This window comes from Gambusia affinis, linkage group LG08, assembly GCF_019740435.1.
Source record: "Gambusia affinis linkage group LG08, SWU_Gaff_1.0, whole genome shotgun sequence".
NCBI classification, from domain to species: domain Eukaryota; kingdom Metazoa; phylum Chordata; class Actinopteri; order Cyprinodontiformes; family Poeciliidae; genus Gambusia; species Gambusia affinis.
The window spans coordinates 2,974,767-2,995,052 of NC_057875.1; the positions used below are offsets into that span (position 1 = coordinate 2,974,767).

The window sequence follows — 20,286 nt, forward strand, 5'->3', positions numbered from 1 at the left end:
CTCAAATACTGAGTAACAGATCAAATTATCATTCATTTAGTACTTAAAATTGCATCATCAAATGGACTAAAATATAAAGTGAACATTTTAGTATTTTAAGGGTGAAAATGACAATAATTCAAATAAGTAATAAAAAAATAACAAAATCAGGCAAAAGGAAATGTTTCCAAATCAGTTTCTTTCAATAAAAAACTTATAAAACTTTAACAAAAACGTCAGGTGTGTGTCTGTGTCTGATGAATTTTTGGTTAAAACATGTTTGTTTTTCATTAACAGTATCCAGAACTTTCAGTCAAATTAGAGTAGCAATACTTCATAATAAAATTACTCAAGTAAAAATAACTACAGCGCAGTAAAAATACTCCTAAAAGTAATTAAAAAAATGTTACTCGAGTAAATGTAACCAGTTACTATCCAACTCTGGCCAAAAATGAAAATCAGTTTGACGCCCCTGCTCTGTTGAGTTCAATTCCAAGTTGCAGTTGCGCCATTTGGCCACAGCTCGCCGCTGTTGCATAACTCTCCTCTCCTTTCTCCCCTCTCTCCCTCCCTCTGCCCATCTTGCCTCTCTCGCTCTCTCCCTCTCTCTCTCCTGCCTCTCTGCCTCAGCCAACCCGGGCTGTGCCGAGCTGCTCCCTGCGGGATCAGAGCGCTCCCCCGCCGGGACCCTTCTCTCACATCCCCCTGCTGGGACGCGGCTACATTTCCAGCCAAGCACTGCCTGCCTTGGCTTTATTATGTGTGTCTGCGCCGCAGCCCCGCCAGCAGAGGCAGGCAGAGGAGGAGGAGGGAGGCTGGTAGCCAGAGTCAGGACAAAGAAAAAGCAGGGAGACAGAGGCTAGCGCAGGGTTAGACCGCTCCAAACATCAGCCTGCCGTTTATTAGGAAATATTAACAAACAGAACGGCTTGTAAAAGCAGCTTTCCCCTCGGGGTGGAGAGGCAGGGGGGAAGGAGCGCACTGTCCATGCCACCAGATCCACAACACCTAGAGTAGAAATAACGGACGGTTCTGGCCGGTTCGGCTCCTGGAGGGGTGGGGGGAAGAGAACCAGAACAGCCTGAAACAGTGACACCAAACTAAAGAAGCTGAGAGGAAGAGGAGAGGAGGAAGAAGGGGCGCTTCAATCGATAGAAAATAATAGAAAAAAACACCCGAAAAAACAAAAACAACAATCCGTACGAGGTGCTGGCTGTCACTTCTCTCTATCGCAGCGCGTGGAGGTCCTGTCCAGGTGTTGGTTGGTGTGTTTCCCCCTTTCTTTTCTTTTTTTTTTTTTTTGGACGCGCGCGTGGGTGGCAGCTCGCGCACAGGTCTGTCCGCGAGCGCTGGAAGAGGTCGGAGAAAGCGGAACGCGAGCGGCAGCAGCGGCGAGGCGAAGAGAAGAAACAAAATCAAGGTTGTCGGAGTCGCGTCGAGCGAGGAAGTTGTGTCCGCTTCTCCCACAAAACGCAGCAGCAGCGGCAGCTGACTGTCTCCCGTTCCCGGTGCGTTGTGGCCGGACTGACGGCAGTGACCGAAGCTGCCGCATTGCAACAGGCGAAGAAGCAGCGAAGAGGTGGTGGAGGTGAAGAAGAAGAAAAAGAGGAAGGAAGAGGAAAGGACAGCCCGGCTGCTCCGCCGCCTGCATGGGAAGCTGAAACCAGGAGCGGAACGAGAGCAGTTAGAGAAAATCCAGGTTTCAGAGCGCAGAGCCGAGATGTCCAGACGGAAACAGGCCAAGCCGCGCTCTGTTAAAGGTAAGAAAAGTGCTGGTTTGGGAGCGGAACCGGAGTTTGTGCCGCTGCAGCGTTGACTCTTAATTTAATTTAAGTTGATTTTCCCCCAAAGGGCTGTAAGCAGGCTGTGTGAAGCTCTACAGCTGCTAGGCTTAAAACCTGAAGTTTACTGAATCAGATTGTGGAAAATAAAAAACGAAGCAAGTCCTGTCCGCGTATACCTGACTGAGTGGAAATAGTTTTTTTAATTAGCGGACACGGGTGGATCATTGTTCTGACAGTGTGGGCTGTTTTATTATTATTATTTTTACACTAACTTGTTGTGGTTCACTAAGTAAATCAAATTAGAGTAGAAATCCCAATTTTTTATTTACTCTTAAAAATTCCTGGTTTTACGAGGCTATTAGAATATGGAAAAGCGCATATTTTAACGGTTTGAAGGTTTTCCGTCTTATTTAAGTCTAATAACTGCTATTTTCACGCATATTTAGTATCTAAACATCGATAAAATTGATTGTTTCTGTTTGAAAAATAAGTTTTATTTGCTGCTAAACGAGGCGTGAATTTTTCCGCCATCGTCATGAAGTGGCGTTCATTGCAGTGCATGGCTGAGTGGGCATCACGCAGGGGCGGGGTGGAGGGGGGGCATGTGGTGTCCTTGGCCTCCCTGTTTCCTTTATGGGACCCAGATGGGCAGCGGGACTGTCCGACCATGTGGTCACCAACCCACCTCCCCCCTTTTCCTCTATTTCCTAGAGCCATCCACACTTTTCTTTTGCTTTCTTCCTCCTGTGTCCATGAAGCCTTCCTGGTATTCATTATAAATCAGGATTTTTGGATATTTGTTTGTGGATGTTTGGTGGTTTTTAGCCTTTGCTTTGAGGCGGGACACTTTTCATTCAGTCCTCATTAGAGTGGAGGCTGCATGTGCTGTGCAGGAATCTGACAGAACGTGTTAATGCACTCCCTCGGGGATGGGTTTGTGGTTTTTATGTCTTTCTACTGCGGCTCGCGTGTGCAGGAAAACGGTTTAAAACTGTTGCTTTTTAGCTCTCGTAGGGAGGAAGATGTGATCGGCGGTGGCAGCTCTTGCTTTCCACAGCCGCCTCAGGAATCCTGGGTAAACTGGTTCATTTTGTGTTGATTCCTGCATGGATCTGATTCTGGTTTAAAATGTATCACATCGTCCACATCCTTCAACAGTAGTTGCGTTTCCATCGACTACATAGTTTAAGTTTAGAAAAACTCAAGTTTTTTGATAAAAAGCTTTTGTACGGATGTATTAGTTTATTTCTCTAAGCTGCAATGGAAACAGTTTTTTTTTTAAATCACATGAGTCACAAAATCAAAGGGATGCTAACAGTGGACTACTGGAAGTGGTGAGAGGATGATGACTTATCGCGGGAACAATCTTATTCACATGTGATTTTAATTGCATTTCTTAGTTAATAGAAACAACACAATTGTCAAATTGTGTTTTCTTTTTTACACTAGCAGAATATCAACAAAGTTTGTAATGGAAACGCTGCTAGTTTTTCTGTATTTTAACTATGTGTGCACTGATTGCACCTTTTAAAAAGCCTGACCTGCTGATCCTGATTTTGGCCGACGCAGATTTTTTTTTTTGGTCTGAAATGTCGCTAAAGAGAGAAAGAACGTTGCTGAGTGGGCAACAGCGGGGTGATTATTGTTAACTGTAAACATGCAGACGTGACCTGGTGCGGGTCTGTCAGCCTTTATGCTGAGGTGGATAAGATCGGCTTCAAATGTAAGTATCGGCCAGTCACAGATCTCTCACAAGTAAGGAAATCGGGGTGGATTGATTGAAACTTTATGTACAGCTGGACTGAAGAGTCTCCAATAAAGATTAAACAAAAATCATTAATGTAAAATAACAGAATTACTCATTAAATAATGTCACGTTTAGATCTGGAGAACATGAGAATCTACAGTTCTGTTTTTCTCTCTGATCAGAATGTGAGAGATGGGATGAAGATGGTTGTTGCATCCCGTCTGGATCAGTGGATCCGTGCATGTGTGTGTGTGTGTGTGTGTGTGTGTGTGTCTGCATAGGTCTTGTGTGTGTGTGTGTGGGATGGGGGGTGTGCGTGTGTGTGTGTGTGTGTTTGCACTCATGTTTTTGGAAGTGGGATCTCGTTGTTGAGGCCGGCAGGTCTCAGCAGCCTGGATAACCAGAGCTTAGCTTCAGTGAAGCAGCCGAGCGGAGCGAAGCGAGGCAAAGCCGATGCAGACGACTACCACACACACACACACACACACACCCACGCACACACACACACACTCTCTCTCTCTCTCCCTCTTTCGGTCTATTTCTTTCTCTATCTGTGTGTTTTCTGCAAATACAGTCCTTGTTGTGTTGCCTTTAAGCACCATGTCTTTTGTGTACTCCTGTGTGTGTTTGCTATCTCCCGTCCGCACCTTGCCCCTCTGACAGCTTGGCACGACCTGGTGTTGGGGTGTTGGGGGAGGCGGGGGGGTTCAGGGGGAGAGAGATGGAGGAGGAAAGTAGGTTGGGGGTGAGGGGTAAAATGTAGGAGGGGTGCAGCAGGTGAGGTGGGCATCACCGAGGGATTATCTGTGTTTTCATGTTCTCCTGTCTTTCACCTGCTCACCCGACTCTGACCGGTTTAGCATCAGCAGCAGAATCCCAACTCGGCCGTCTCTGCTGCTACTGCAGGTCCGGACCGGATCACAGCGACCCGATCAGAAACAGATCATTCACTCACCACTGTGAGGTTAGATAGCAGAAATATTGTCAGGTTTCTGTCATCCTTCATTAAAGCTGCATAGAAAAGCTGTCTGCATAGGTCTTAATGAGATTCATCCCACCAAACTCCTCTTTCCAAAGTGCTTCTCTATATTGTATCAAATAATATAATTTGCCTCGGGTTGTTTATGTATTAAGTGCAACATTTATGTTACCAATAGCTTGCAAATAGTGAATCAAAAGCGCCGTGATAATACACACATTTATAATTGTTGAACTTTACACTTGTCACTCTGTTTTTCATTTTGAAATGAAATATAAAAGTAAATTCTCAGAGACTGGAATCGATCAATTTTCCCCTTCATTGTTTGATTAAATACTGAAACCTTTAAATGTATTTTCCTCCTGTTCATTAAATGCATCACTGTTTCTGATGTTTATTCTCGTCAGCTGACAGCAGGTACTTTGTTGCACATTTGAGTTAGATTAAAAATCTTCAAATGTTTGCAACATGTTTTGATGCATAAACGGTTTTGAATTTTTTTTATTTTGTTCTGTAATTAGAAACCAACACCTCGATCATAGACTTGAAGCTCAGAATGCATCATAATTGGTCAGAATCGGTTGATCAGGGCTCAAATTGGAGATTGGTGTTGGCCAAAAAATGGCTGATCAGTGCATTTCTAATCCTAATCAATGTCTTTTAGTCAAATATATTGTAAATCATAGAATAAATGCAAAGAACTTGAAATATATCAGTTATTCTTTTTTAAAACTGAGCTTTCTTCTCTGCTCAGTAAATGCATAAAAGCTTGTAACTTCCTGCATTTTCAGTTGTTAAATGCATCAACCAGCAGCATGCACTTTGATCCAATTTGTTTATTTTAATATGAATTGTGGCTAAAGTTTGAAGAATACATGAAGATAACCTTAAAACGAGCACCTCATCAAGGAACCTTGAACATTTTGATCTGATGAAGAACTGGTGTTGGCTCCTGAAAAGTCTGTTTGGTGCAATGAAGGACAGTAAACGTCCATGCAGCTGATCTAATATAATATGGTCATGCAGATCTGATTGATTTTGTATCAAAGTAGACCTTTAGGATTGTAAATATAGATATTGCCATAATTATTATGATTTAATGTTGTGCAGGCCGAACTTTGGTATATTCTTTTCCATCAGACAAATTAGTGTCTCACTCTTCGGTCACTGTGTTACATTATGATTCATATCTTATCTATAAGCAAAAAGACAGAATTTTATTTGATAAGTTATATTTTTATAAAGCAGCATTCCTTTAAACATGAACACATCTTTACAGAAATTTTCCTTACATTTTGAAAAGATAAAAATAATGTGCATCAGCACTTAAATGCATATTTCAATATCTACGTCCGGTTTTCTCTGGATATTATTATTATGAGAATTAAGTAATAAGCAGCTGCTCTAAGGAATCCATAGCAGGATTAGAGTGTATTCCTGTATTTATTAGTTGACATTTTCCCTGGTAGCCTGAGAGAATGAGATGTTGGTCAAGTTATCAGAAAGCTTTACATCAGTCAGGACTTTCACTCTGTCTGTAGAAACTGCAAATGTAATTTAAAAAGTCTTGGTTAATAAGGATAGTAAGGATAGATGTGGTTTATGTATTTACTGGAAATAGGTCCTCAAAGAAATGGAAATAATGAGGCATATTTACTTGTGTTATATTGGGCTTTCTTTGTTTCATCAGTCCATCCTCTTCCCACATGACGGTTCGTCTTTTTTACAGAATTTCAGCGTGAAGAAATGCGGTCAGATGTTTGGAAACGTGCTGATGAGCAGCGGTCCTCAGGTTTGTTTGACGGATTTGGTGGAACGGTCGAACCTCTGCAGCGATTAGACCCTGTTAGCAGGGACGGGACCTGACTAATTGCTGTCTGTTAATTGAACATGGACTAATGGTGCGATGATGGAGCTCCTGGGTTAAAAAGAAAGCAGGGATGAGCCTGAGGAAGAAATGAAAGCCAGCTCCGCTTCCCTCTTATCTAAATATTATTTCAGTGGATTAATCCGTTTTTAATGTGTGTCTTTAGTGAAGCGAGGAAGGCAGAAATCTCATTCTGCGTCTGCTATCTCTCTCTCTCTCCCTCTCAGCCCTCAGCCCCTGGAGTCTCTCATGCATTATGTAGTGATGATTATTACTTAATTACACATTAATAAATCCGCTTCATTTGCAGGACATTAAACGGGAGCTGAGCGCATGTGACAGGGAGATGGAGGAGAGTGGGAAGACCGGAGCGGGCGCTCACTTTTTAGCTGTTCTTTGCTTTGTTTTCCACTGTTTGTTTGGAGCCAAATGATTTCTGTGGTGGTTGGATTTGCTGCTGGAGGGATCTGGGATAATGACATCACTCCGTCTCCTTCTTCCTACTTCTCCTGCTCTCCGCTCTTTCTGCTCCATGCTTACATGCAAACAGGGTCAGGGATTACCGATTAGTGTAAACATAGATTCTCAGCAGAGTTACATCATTGGGATCCTTTTTCTTTCACTTTGTTTGCTTTGTATTTTAGCAGAGAATGAATTATATTAGTCAAGTTTTGGACAGGATAGTCAGTAGTTAAGAAAAAGTCTAAATGTACACATTTATAGATCATTGCTGGGTCAAGTCAGGGTTTGGGTTTTACAACGTGTTCCAAATTATTATGCAAATTGGATTTAAGTGTCATAAAGATTAAATATTTTGTTGTGCTACTAAATTTATAGATGGTATTGTGTGTCAGGGCTCTTCGAATCACTATGATTAATTTCAGAGAGCTGGTTGATTAGTTTGTCCGGTGAGCTCAATTAAAGGACATTTACTTAAGAAGGATGTTCCACATTATTAAGCAGGCCGCAGGTTTCAAGCAATATGGGAAAGAGAAAGGATCTCTGCTGACGAAAATCATCAGATAGTGTAGTGCCGTATGACAAGGTCTGAAAACATTAGATATGTATTGAAAACTGAAGCATTATTGTACTGTGAAGAGATTTGTGGGAGATGATAATCTGACATCCTGCAAACAAATTCAAGCAGAAACTTTCCACAAACTCAATTTGATGGATGCAAGAATTGTGCTGTGATATCAAAGAAGGGGTTTTATTTTAACATGTATCTCGGTCTGTTGAGATATTTTTGATTGAAATGGCTTTTGATTTTAGTACATGTGAACACTTAATGCTGCACATTCAAAGAATGACCGTTTGCAGTTCTTTATAATCCATAAAATGTTTAGAAAGTCTTCTGTGCATGATAATTTGGAAGAGTGCATTTTGGGTTTTTTATTTTTGAAGAAAAATACTGTTTTCATGGGGAGCTTTGTTCAGTAAACCTTTGCTGCATGTCTTCCCCCCTCTCCTCGCCCTTTTTCCTGTCTGCCTACCGTCGCAAAAATATGAGCCACTAGCGCCGCAAAAACTCTTTGGAGAAAAAAAAAAAATCTGATTTATACTGTAATAGTTCATGACTTGAAAGTTATACTGACCATCGTTTGCATTGACCATTTCAGAAAATCTGAGAAAATATTACTTGAATAATAATTTGGTACACGGTGTATTTCATTAACCTTCAGTTAGTTTTAATTAACTTTGAGTGTATTTACTAGTTTCAGCTTAGTTACAATAGTAGTTTTTAAGTTTTTTGTACTTTAGTTAATTCTTACGCACAGAATTAAGGTTGGTTAACTAAATCTATCTATGGGATGCTAAATATAGTTAAGCAATGCTAAATTAAGGTTGGTAAGCTAAATCAACACCTGCAATGTTAAGCACAACTTTTATCATCTAGTAAAAGTTTGACTCAACTGAAATTAATGGTTGTTAGTTTGTCAAGTAAAAATATAGTTGACCATCTGCTATAGGTCCAGTTTTCAGCTAACTCATCTTTGCTGGTGTTAAAATCCTATTTTCTGTCTGCCAGACAGTTTAAAGTTTTCCCTTTCCTTACTTTCCTGTTTTGTGTTTGTGCATCTCTGGAGTTTAGGAATGTTTTTCAATGAATGATGAATGGAAAGAAAGGAAATTCTCTCAACCCTCAGGGAAATTGTCATCTCTGTCTCCCATACATAAAACACTTAAAACTTTAAAACATGTGAAAACGTTAGCCCCTCCGAGTCTTGAAAGACTTTGATAATGTACTGAAATAAGTGGAAAAGCAGTTTCAAGAAAATTGTGGAAGACCTTATGCTCTTCTGCATAAACCCATCCTGAGATGGTAATTATTCTTTTCCTGGTGTTGTTAGTTAACAGCTCAGGAGCCAAATAACTGCAACAACAACACGCCATATTGAAATTAAATTATTTAGAAATGACATTCAGTTGGAAGCCAGTTCAAGAATAGCATTTAATATCCAGCACTGAGAGTAAGTTTAATTTGGAAAGACGTTTCACGGTTCTTGTGTTTTACTACAAAGGCTGAGGATTATGTCACACAAAGATGGTGTGTTCAGCACAGATCTGCTGTCTGTCTGTCTTCCTCCTTCCATCTGGCTTTGCCATCAGCGGGTCTTTAATGTCACCCTTTGGCAGAGCGCGGACTCTTTCACAGGGCAACCCGCCCTTATAAAACTCTAACCTCCAACATGTGGTTTTGATTACATGAAGGCTGCAGTGTTTCACAGGTACGTCTGAGTTTCAACAGCACTGTAAAGGCTGCATTTTGCTTTGTGTGTCCTTTTTTTTAAAACATCTCGTTTAGCGTTAGCGCTGCTTTCGAACGGATTTGTGACGGCTGCACGTGTCGCCTCTGTATAAAAAGCCTGTCGTTGCTTTGCATTAAGGCTTGCTGAACCATTAAATGGCTCTCTGAAAGCTTTGTTAGAAATTCCATTGACTCCTCAGCAGGGGGTGGATTTGAGTTTTTGCTATTTTTCTTTGATAAACGGGACAAAACAAGCTAATGTAATTGGTGATTGGTGGAGCCCAGCGGCACCATGAATTGAATGTAATGGACTCATGTGGATCTGCGCTCAATTAGAACCAAATTACTCCACAATGGAAAGCTTAGAGAGTAACACATACCTAAATAGATTAGGCCTTCTTTCACTCTGGGAAGAAAACAAAGTGAATGTGTGAATATTGAAAGTAGTCACTCTTAAATTTCTTTTAGCAGATCCGGAAAGGATTTCATGGATTATTCAGGAGTAAAAACCAGTCTAAACAACATCTTTATAATAACGCTTTTTAAAGCAGAGACTACTGAGATTTAAGCAGATATCAGATAGATATCAGATATCTGCACTTCCAATCAGAAATCACTCATCTGGCTTTTTTAATGTTTGATTTTAATTGCTCTTTTTTTAGGGTAGAAATATTGGCTGGTATATCTACATGTATCCCATTAATATTTTGCTTAATTTCCAGTAGCAAGTTGTACCTGTACCACACATTTTTCTGGGTATCTGATTACTGTTCTTTGCAGAATTAACTTCCAGATCTCTAAAGGGGAAGTATCATGTAAAATTACTTTTTTGGCCCTTATCTCATGTTTTATTTATTGTTATTCCTTTATCTAAAACAAACCAAGAGTGTTGCTTTGATTCTCTCTTGCATGTTTGATAAATCTTTTAATCTCCATGGCAACCATTCCCCTGAGCAAACGGCTGGGTGGACCTAGCTCCGCCTTCAGGGACACAGCTCCTCCTCAGAGCTGCAGCTCACAGGCTCCCACCTCGCAGAACAGCCCTTCTCCATGGCTCTACCAATCGGCTCCTTTAGACTAGCCAGCAGCAATTAGCAAACACCTGCTGAGCTCATGATAGGAGCTCCATCTCAGTGAAACGCTGGTTAAAACATTGTTATAGGGTTAGTAGAGAAGCCATGTTGTGATGACTTTCTGGAGGTGGAGTTTCAGAAAGAGCTGAAATTTTAAAGAGACAGAGGCCCAATTTCTAAGTCAGTTTCTTTTAAAGCACATTTTATATGTACAGCTTTTTTTTTTTTTTTTTTTTTTTTTTACAACTGAAGGTACTTGTTAGTGCTGTAAAATGTCACTATGTGACTTAAAAATAGGTATTACAGCCCTGTTAGGGCTTTTGTTAGGCCATTCTGGAAGCTTAATGCTAGCCTGTTTTAGCTGTTCTGAAACGTGTTTTTGATCATCGTCCTGTTAAAAAAACTAAACTGTGTTCAGGTTAAAATCATCTATCTGTCAATTTGAGAACAATTTCCAGTTAGTTCTGCTCCTTCATTATTCCCATTAACTCCATAGCATGATGCTGCCTCCACCATGCTCAACAGTTGGTTTGGTGTTTTTGTATTTAAACGACTTACAGAGAATCCTACTAACATATTTTCATCTAATGATAAAAGTTTCTCCAGAGGGAATCTGACTTTTCTCTGTGTGCGCAACTGCACATTTTATTTTGTATCAAAGTAGACCTTTAGTAAATATAGATATTAATGTCTGCACCCTGTCAGACTTTGGTGATGATTGCTCGTGCTTGCTGCAGATGACAATTTTCAAATAAATTATGAAGTCGTTTCATATTTCTTCCAAATAATTAGATTTAAGGTGTGACGTAAACTAGATGTTTGAAATATTGGATGAGAAAATGCCGTACCAGTTTGATCTGGTTTGCTCCTCAGTGAGGTGTGCATCATGCCAGCACATCTCCTTATCAGCAGCCGACCTGGTGCGGTTGGGCGGCTGCAAGTGCGCGGGACCAGCAGACCAGGCCAACGGTAACGGCTTAGCTAGTCTTGTCTATCAGCTGAAAACTCACTGAACCTGAACACCATCCCTGTCCCCAACGTCCTGGAAACAAACACACACTGAAACAAACAGAAACGGTGTCTTTGAGTGTGTAAGATGTTAGTGTGGTGCATAAAGGCAATATTTATTTTATTTTAGTCTCAAAGATGTAAATTCTTCACGTTTAGAGTGGTGATTTTGTAAATATCTGTAGCGGTCTTTGAATTTTTGGGATTTTGGACAGATTTGCACCATTTCTCTAACAACTTCTTAGTAATTTAAGCCTTCCTGTCCTCTCCCATCCCAACATATTCTGTACATTAAACATTAGTGGAGGGGCAATTAGCAGTTCCTCTTTGCACACCTGGCTGATGCATAATGAATTTACTGCACTCCTCTTCCTCTCTCTGTGCCACACACTGATGTTGATGAAAGGAGGACTTTTGGGAAAAGGGAATTTGCTTTTCTTAGGGTGCATTCACACCAGCCATGTTTAGTCCGCTTTAATTTAGTCTGATTTGTGTGGGGAAGCGTGAATACATAAAACTCTGATCCGAACAAATACATTGAACTCTGGACTGCCTACAAACCTTCGTCTCAGTTTGGTTGAAGTGAACTCTGGTGCGGTTCAAATGTGTATGTGAATGGGAAGCGGAATGGAGACCACCCCAAAAGCAGGAAGCGGACTACAACCCAGGGCATTCTGGGTAAATACAACCAAAACAAACACGATTCTAACCCTAGCAGGAGAAATGACTCGTGGTCTTTTACCAAAGACAAGAGAGAAATCCTACAACCGCTAAGATTTTGTTTTACCAAAGACAAGAAACGCGAGGAAAGGACCTCATGTTTCTTTCAATGTTAGTAAGACAAAAAAGGTTGGTTTAGTCAAGAAATTACTACAAATAAATAGTTCCTGGCCTAAACCTGTAATCATCTACAACCAGAGTAACGACTGAAATGTCAGACGGTTCAGGCTGGGTGAGGAGTTGAGAGGACTTTTAACATTTGCCACCAGTTTTTAAGCTCACAACCCAAAGAGATTCCAACATTTTACATTTTTGTTTCCAGTCTTGCCACTTCAACATTTGCTTAGTTCATACATATACATTTTGAAGCATCCACACAGTCCCCCAAAACGCCCAGAACCCGGGCTGGGACCCAGACTAATCTTCATTGTCCTCGGAGTGGGGAGTCTTCTGCAGAACAAGCTGCTTCTGTTGTGTTTCTGCTTTTTATTGAGCGCTCTCCCAGCTCTTTGTAGAGCGCGCCCCGCTATAGACCCACCGATGTTTCCTTTCAGCACTGGAGTCTTCAGTTGGTTTTTCTAACTCCTTTCCATTCACCTCCCAGTCAAAAGGCAACGGCGTCCAGCTGGGAGGCCTACAATGGAGCGAGCTGCAGCAGGAGAAAAGAAAGAGTAAAACAGCGAGAGGCAGAGAGGCTCCTGGCTGAAAAAGATGTTGCAGAAACTGTTTCGGTGAAAAATAAGACTTGACGTGTGTCTGTAAATTAAGTTTTCTATTTTTTAATTTCCTCCTTTGCTTAAGTTTGAAAGAAATGTAGAAACATTGGTTCATATATAAAAACCTAAGGAACAAATTGAGAGTTCCTTCACCTTCTTAGGGAATTTCTTGTTCGTAATGTATCTAATTTAACTTTTTACCTACTTATATAATCTCTAAACATATGGAGACACGAACAAAATTGTGGAAAAATACTTCTCTTTCTGAAAAACAAAATCTGGACTATTTAGAAATACATACTTAATTACATCTTCACATTAAAGTAACTTAGTTACTCCTGATGGCAGCAGCATCCAAACCTTTTGAAAAGTTACTCACTTACTGCAGATTTTTTCTTATTTGTTGGAAAAACTGTTAATCAAAGCTATTTTTCCAAATTTTTTTATAAAGTAATTTTTTTTAGCATGCATATTAAAACCAAATGAATTTACAGAAGATCATTTCAGATTTGATTAGGAAATGATGCTGAAACCAGAGCAGTTTGCTTCAGGAAAAGATTTAGAGGTGGAAATTCTGTAAAAATGTGTGTCATCGTTTGTTTTTTTATTTATGGAAAGTTTTGTTACCAGTCTGAGCTACAGCAACCAACAGCTTATTAATAGATGAGCCTAAATCTGAAATGATCAAAATTACCTTTTGAGTTCATAGATATATGTGCAGAATATAATCTTCAGATAGTTTGACTTTGAATGATTGAGCATCAGGTTTTCTGTCTTGACCTACATGATTGCTGATGCTGACAAATGATTAGCATCACTGAAGAAAATGGTGGGAAGATTAAGAGGAAAAAAAGATGATTATCTTCCTGAAGCATGATGCAAACTCAACTTGGATGAGATTCATCATCACAGATTTCTGGTGCAATTTGGAGAAATTACTAACACAGAGGATGGGTTCAGGGCCTTCAGCTATATTTTCTGCGTCCAGATTTATCGCGTCTGACTTTAGAATTAAGATGCATTTCTTTTACATTATTGTCCAGTAATCTAAAAGTTGGACAAAACATGACGTGATTGTTCTGAATGCAGATGTTTTGAAAACTGTTGGATATATATTCGATTTAGTGTCACATATAGAAGTGGCACAAATAGAATTTTTTTGGTGAAAACATTGAAATTGGGCCGTTAGAAAAAGTTGCATATAGATTGCATTTTCTCGCTGTGTAAACATAATCTTTGTTTCACATAGAAAACAATTAAGTCTGTTGTAGTTCATGATTAAAAATGTTAAAAAATGCTCAGAACTCACATCTGGGAATGACGTCACTAAAAGCTTTCACGTTTTCAGGATAAAATCGTCTCAGGTGTGAGATTTCCAGGTTAACTATTAACAATTGGCTTTTCTGTTTTTAGCACTAAAAAGAAATTTGCCTACGAAACTTACAGTTGTATCCACAGAACTAAAAAACAATAAGTCTGTAACTGAGGCAGCCTTTTATAAATACAGCTGCCATGTTGGATTTAGAAGTTAAGAAACATCCAACTTCTGGGTATAAATGGAAATCATGGTTGCTGCAGGTCTACAGTGAAGATTTGCTCAGGTTGGAAGACTTGGTTTATATCAGCAGAGGAAGTGTGTTCTCTGCTCTCATGAAAAGTTCACACCATCTGAGACAAAATGAAAAGAGGAGACTGCGGAGAAGAACAACAGACTGTCTGGTGGGGTTTTAATGCAGGACTCAGTATCTGTGGACATTATGCAGGTTCAAAACCAAACTTGTTCTGTCTGCTGAACTCGAAGGCATCAGAGTGGAAAATGGGGTGAAATGAGGATTTTGAACCCCTGTGGAAACTCAGAAACAACCCAACTAAACTTTAAAAGAACTCAAGAAAAGAATGTATTTCTTCTCAAAAGTTATGGTAAAAGTTTTTAGCTGCTACAAAGTAATCTATTTCCTGTTTATTTTGAACAAAGCTTTAGCATTGTAGCGAAGTACACTTGTTTTTTTTTTTGTTTTTTTCATTCCTTGATGGCAGCTGTTGCTCTGTACTGCTGTACAACCAGTTAGTGAGTTTAGAGGAAATTACTTATTCACACACGATCAGGTACCTTTAATGAACAAAACCATGATTTGAAAACTGACTTTTTGGTCACTACTCATCATAAAACAAATTTGTCATTTGCTATATCCCCTCCATATTTTTTGGTTATTTGTTTGAAACGGTTTTTTTTAAATATCTGCAGCATAACAGTAGCTGTGTTCCCATTACAAAAGTGTGCAAAAAATTGTTGATGTTCTTCTAAAGTAAAAAAAAAAAAGCACAATTTTGCAATGGGAGCTTTTTTTTCTTAAACAAGAAATCACGTGTGGATAAGTTTGTTCACGACAGAAGTTAGTAAAAAACATGCTACTCTGTCGTCCTCCTACCACTTCCTGTCGACTTCTACTTCTTTTCCACCAGTAGTAACGTCCGGTTGTTGATCATGTGACTTGTAACGTGTGGAAATGTTTCCATCGTGGTTTTGTGTAATACATTAATTTTGATGAACCAAAGGACCACCTCATCCTAGTGGCAAAGCGTTTTATTGAAAACAAGAATTTTTTTAAATTGACGTGTTTCCATTAAATTTATTTTTGAAATGTCAAATTGCGCAATTTTACTTCTAATGGAAGCACAGCTACTGCTAAATACATGCATAATCTCTGTTCCTTAACTGTAGACATCAGCATGGAGAACAAGTGAGTTTAACTAAACTTGGTTGTGCTCGTGCTTCAATGCCTGCAGGGAAGGATTAAAAAATTATAAGCTGTGTGAAAAGGCTTTTAGTCTCTTTCTCCTTCATTATCTGTGACTGAGCAACAACCAGCCTCCACTGAAGGATTTTAAGGTTTATCTTCATTTTATGACAAAATATTGATAAGATATTGTTTTCCTAAGAGAAAGAATACAAACAAGCTGAAACAGTTTGAGTGCTTCTTTAAAAAAAACAAAAAAAACAATTTAAAAATAGAAAGTATGGCAGCATATTTGATTATAAGACTGGTGGAGAATAATAAAGCAAACAACGAGGCACGCTCCGAGCGCACACTCGCTGTGCTGTGTGTATATTTTCCTCGTTTCTCCCAGAAGGAGCATGACGAGCGAGTTAATCTGTCCGCCGGCGACACAAAGCTGTTTATTTCCCTTTTTTCCTTTCCGACGGTCCCTTTCTCTCTCTCTGTCTCTCTCTGTCTCACCGCCCTTAAAGCCTAATCAAGTTTGTATCAAGCTAAATAATGCCTTAGCGTGAAATTGGTGTCTTCAGTCAAAAAGCACTCCTGAGCCTGTGCTACAAGAGAAAGCAATTATGTTCCCCTCCTACCCTCGCTGCCCTCGTTGTTCATGTTCTGCATATGTGTGTGCGATCTGCTGCAGCTGAGGTGTTCTGACGGTGAGCTCTGGGCCCAGTCTGTGCTGGTGGATGCAGGCGGTGTTTACTGGGAGGTGGGGGTGTCTTCTAGTTCAGTTATTTCTGGAGGCTTCCCCAGAGTGGAGGTGCTCCAGAGGAATGCTTTCCTCCTCCTCCTGCTGCCCTCTCTTTTCTTTCTTTGCCCTCCTTCACCTCTCCTCCTGTCTCACATGTGTACTTTTCTTCACCTTCTTCACATTTATTTCAAACACATGGATCAATACAAAGACAATAGAAGAAGAACTGAAAATAAAAAGACTTAAAACATTGTTTTATCTCATGAAGGCCGTTTCAAAAAGCATGAAAAACAAATTTTCAGTTCTGATAAAAGATAGTACAAGTGCACCTCCACGGCCAAACAGTTCAGAATGATTTATTTTGTTAAATGTATGTTAAAACAATGTAATGCATATGAGATTGTATTTGAGTACTTACAGTAACAATAATCAGAGTTTAAAATCTATTTTAATATCATGAATTGTTAAAACCAACACCGCTAATATTTATTTTCTGGAACTTTTTCATTGCATTTTTAGCAGAGATGTTTCTGTGTTTTGTGGTTTTGTACACTTTAATCCTCGTAAACCCTGTAAAACCACATTGTTCATATGTTTTAATTGGTTCTGAAACAATCGTGATGAATCAATTATTGCAATAATTGTCAACTAATTTAGTAATCGGCAAATTGTTAACTGCACTCAAATGTAATTTGGTGAAAGAAAATCATACTTAGAGCAGGAATTAAGCTAAAACTATACAAAAAAAATACACTTTTCATTTAAGACACAAGAACAACAACAAAACTCCTTAAGATGCAGTTTTAGCTTCACCCAGTTCAAATTCACAAAAAGAATGCTATTTTTTGCATTTTAGGAAATAAAATGATTATTTTCTCATTTTGAAATTTTTTTATCTATTGTTTGTTTATTTGTATCTTTTAATGTATTTCTAATATTAAAAAGCTTAAGTGGTGAAATGAAAAATATCCAGAATGTGGCAATTTTTTAAATCTGATTAATCGCAAGAATAATTGATAGAATAATCAATCACTAAAATAATTGAAATTGCAGCTCTAGTTAAAACCTTGGATTTGTTATTGAGCGTACATTTTTATCATTTTTACCACATTGTATTTGATATTTGATATTTGTGTCGCTTCTCCCTTTTCTCTCTCTTTTACTTTCATTTTTTTCCAACTCCTTTGTCGTTTTTAACCGTCTTGTTCCAAGTTTAGTCCTCCACCTCATTTCTTTCCCCTCCTCTTCACGTTGCTCCTGTGATCGATTTCTCTTCCCGCCACTCTCTCTCTCGCTCTCGCTCTCTGACAGACAGAAAAACAAATGTCAGATCAGAGAGGCTCTTTAAACTCAAGCTGTGTTGTTTGGCCCTGAACATCAACTCTGTGCTCATCTGATTGTAAGCGTGTGTGTGAGAGAGAAAATGAGTGCTGTACTCCATAGATTTGTTCTGTGTTGGAGCGCTTTCTGCATTTATAAAGCTTTGCAAATACTCACTATTTTCTTTTGTTTGGTACAGATAAGAGATGGAGCTAAAATAAGCCAACCCTTAAGCAAAATAAAAGCTTCTTTCTATGTTTTAGGTTTTAATATCTTTCAGTTCAACACAATTTATCACCACTGACCTCCTAACTTTCTTCTTCAACCTATTCTTCACCTTCTTGTCTTTATCTGGTCAATTTAAACTCTAAATTAATGTAAATTTTATTCCTGTCAGTAATAAAATGTAACAGCAGTTAAAGTTTTATTCCAATTTAAGATATAGCCACAGAATCCCAGATGCAAATAAAAGTTCATCAACATAACTGCTTTTGATTAAATAGTTAAATTTATTAACTTTGCAGATGTAATAACATGTTAGGTATTTATCTTGTGAAGTTTATAGATGGTTTTGAATTTGTCTGTTCAATTTAAAACAGTTGTAAAAGTACATAGGACCACAAATATTCATCGACTTTTATTAACATCCAGGCCTTTTATACACTTTATTAACTGAACTTAAGTAAAAAATAAAAAAATTTTTTTGCAGATGGATTGACTCATATCCTCATCTTGTTCCTTAGAATAAACATTTTTGTTTTGTTTTAGCAGACCAAGAAAAAGAAAATTAATTGACTCCAGAATTAGGACATTATGTGTCTTTTGCTTAATGGTCCAAAAAATCCAAGACCCTTTTTATCTTCCAGTCTTACAATTTAGATGTTACATTTCTAGAATGTTGGATTTTCAGTTTTAAGCAGGAAAAAAACCAACAATGTTATCTGTTCCCCACAGGTTTTCTTTAACTCAACAATTCTGCCCTGCCTGACCAAAATATTGAGCAACACTGGCTAAAAACTAGCCTAGTAACTAATAACTTCTAATTTATGTAACATTTTAGCTTATGACGTCATCAGCTAACCATTGTGTTAGCCAACTATTATGTTGTTTGCTTATTATCCTGTTTGTAGCTAAATTGGTTAATTACTTTGTAAACCTACTTTATGTTGTCAGATAGGTTCTGCTTAGGTCATTTCTTAGTTATTCATATCTGGCAGGATTTGGCTTTTAAATCACAGTTAACCTGAATAGTTGTTTTACTTAAATGGGACCTACATTTCCATTTTTTGTTATGTAATGGATTTGTTTTACAATGGCTGCTGGAAAAAGCAAGTGTTTTGCTTTTGGCTTACGGTACTATTAATGCAGAAACCACTTGCTGCATTCATTTTGGTTGTGCATGAGGTTCCACTTCTGCTTTTCAAAGATGTATGGTTGTGTAATTGTGCATCTGTTTGCAGACCTTTTCACTTGCTAGTGCTAATGCTGAGTTGAGGGTGGCTGGCAGCAGCTTATTTGGATCTAAAGTGACAAGAGGCTGTAAAACAGAACTGACCAGATTAAAACCTAATTATCAAAGAATGTGCAAAAAAATAATGGAGATGTTTGATTTAGGCCATGTTCAAAAAAGCAGAATAGGTCAACATTAAAAACTCTTTTTTTACAAATAGTCGTTTGTGCTTCCTTTGGTTGCTTTATTTGATTAAAATTTGAAGGACTAGCTAAAGGATATAGATGTGACAGAAAAACAAAACCAGAAGAAATCTGTAAAGGTTGGAAACTGTAAGTTGTACAACCGAATCTCTCTGACTGAAGGTGACAACCAAACCAACTTTGCCTTCGCAGCTGGAGACAGAATCAGATAGCTCAAACATTTTGGGTCAAATCAGAGGAAAAGGGAAGAGACTTGTGATAAGAGAGGCAGCGGAAAGGGAAAAGATAGCGAGGGCGACGGAGCTTGTCCGCCAGGCTTTCTGTGCTTGTTTGTCTTCCTCTCTGCCATCCATCCAAGCCCGCTGCTAACTCTGTCCCCCAACGCGCTCACAATGTCACAGACAAAAGCAGACATGGACGAACACTCGCCCAGTCCCAAATCTCTGAGTGGCCTGGTGTTTCTGGCCCGTGACAGTGTTGGGGATGTTTTTTTGTGTTTTAAGGCTGTTTTGTGCAGAGTGCAGGCAGGCAGAGAGAGCAGTTTCACTGCTGATAAAAGTATTTGGTTAATCAGCTTCTGTCCCCGTCCCCTGAGTTGATCTGTTTGCGTGTGTGTGTGTTTGACACAGGCCATTGAAGTTTGTGATGTTGGGATGGAGATGGAGAGGGGTGGGGGTGCTGGTGGTCCCCGAGGGCTGGCTGGGGATGGAGATTGGCATCAGCTCCAGGCCAGTAGCGTCACAAAGTCGCTCCGGAGGGATGTGAGGGCTGGCCAATGAGAGAGTCCTTCTGGATCCAGGAGGGAGCGCTGGTCTGGGTGGAAGATATGGGGGAGGAAACGGGTTGTAGAGGGGACACAGGGAGCAGAAACAGAGATGGGGGAGACAGACAGATAAAGAGGGAGAGAGTGTCAGATGACAATTAGCCTCTTGACTCCCGTCCAACACAGGCTGTCAATCAGTGCAGCCCTTTGAGGCGAGAGCCCGCCTATCATTGGCTACGCTGACCCAAAGTCCCGCCTCCTTGGGCTGCCTGGCTGACGGAAGATTGGCCGCGCTGACCCGTTCGTCAAATAGATGTGGGAATAACCAGAACCTCAGGCTGCTTTGGGAATAAATGGCCCTGATACTGTGGGTGCAGGCTGTTTAGACAGAAAAAAGACAAAGGATTTCCTTCACTCTGCTTTGCTTTCTCTGGATAGTTAGAGATAAAACTAAGATTAT

General features: G+C 39.5%; 1 protein-coding gene across 4 annotated transcripts in view; it reads left to right on the forward strand.

Annotated features, from left to right (window-relative positions):
* The first annotated feature begins 467 nt into the window (after positions 1-467).
* znf423 (zinc finger protein 423) overlaps positions 468-20,286 on the forward strand; it is a 182,414-nt gene continuing 162,595 nt past the window's right edge. The window contains exon 1 of one of the 4 annotated variants that reach the window (XM_044125793.1): positions 468-1,739. In XM_044125793.1, the coding sequence (XP_043981728.1) occupies positions 1,700-1,739 (40 nt within the window). In that variant the 5' untranslated portion in view covers positions 468-1,699. The remainder of the gene's footprint in view (positions 1,740-20,286) is intronic. The other 3 variants (XM_044125794.1, XM_044125795.1, XM_044125798.1) reach the window with 3 other exon arrangements.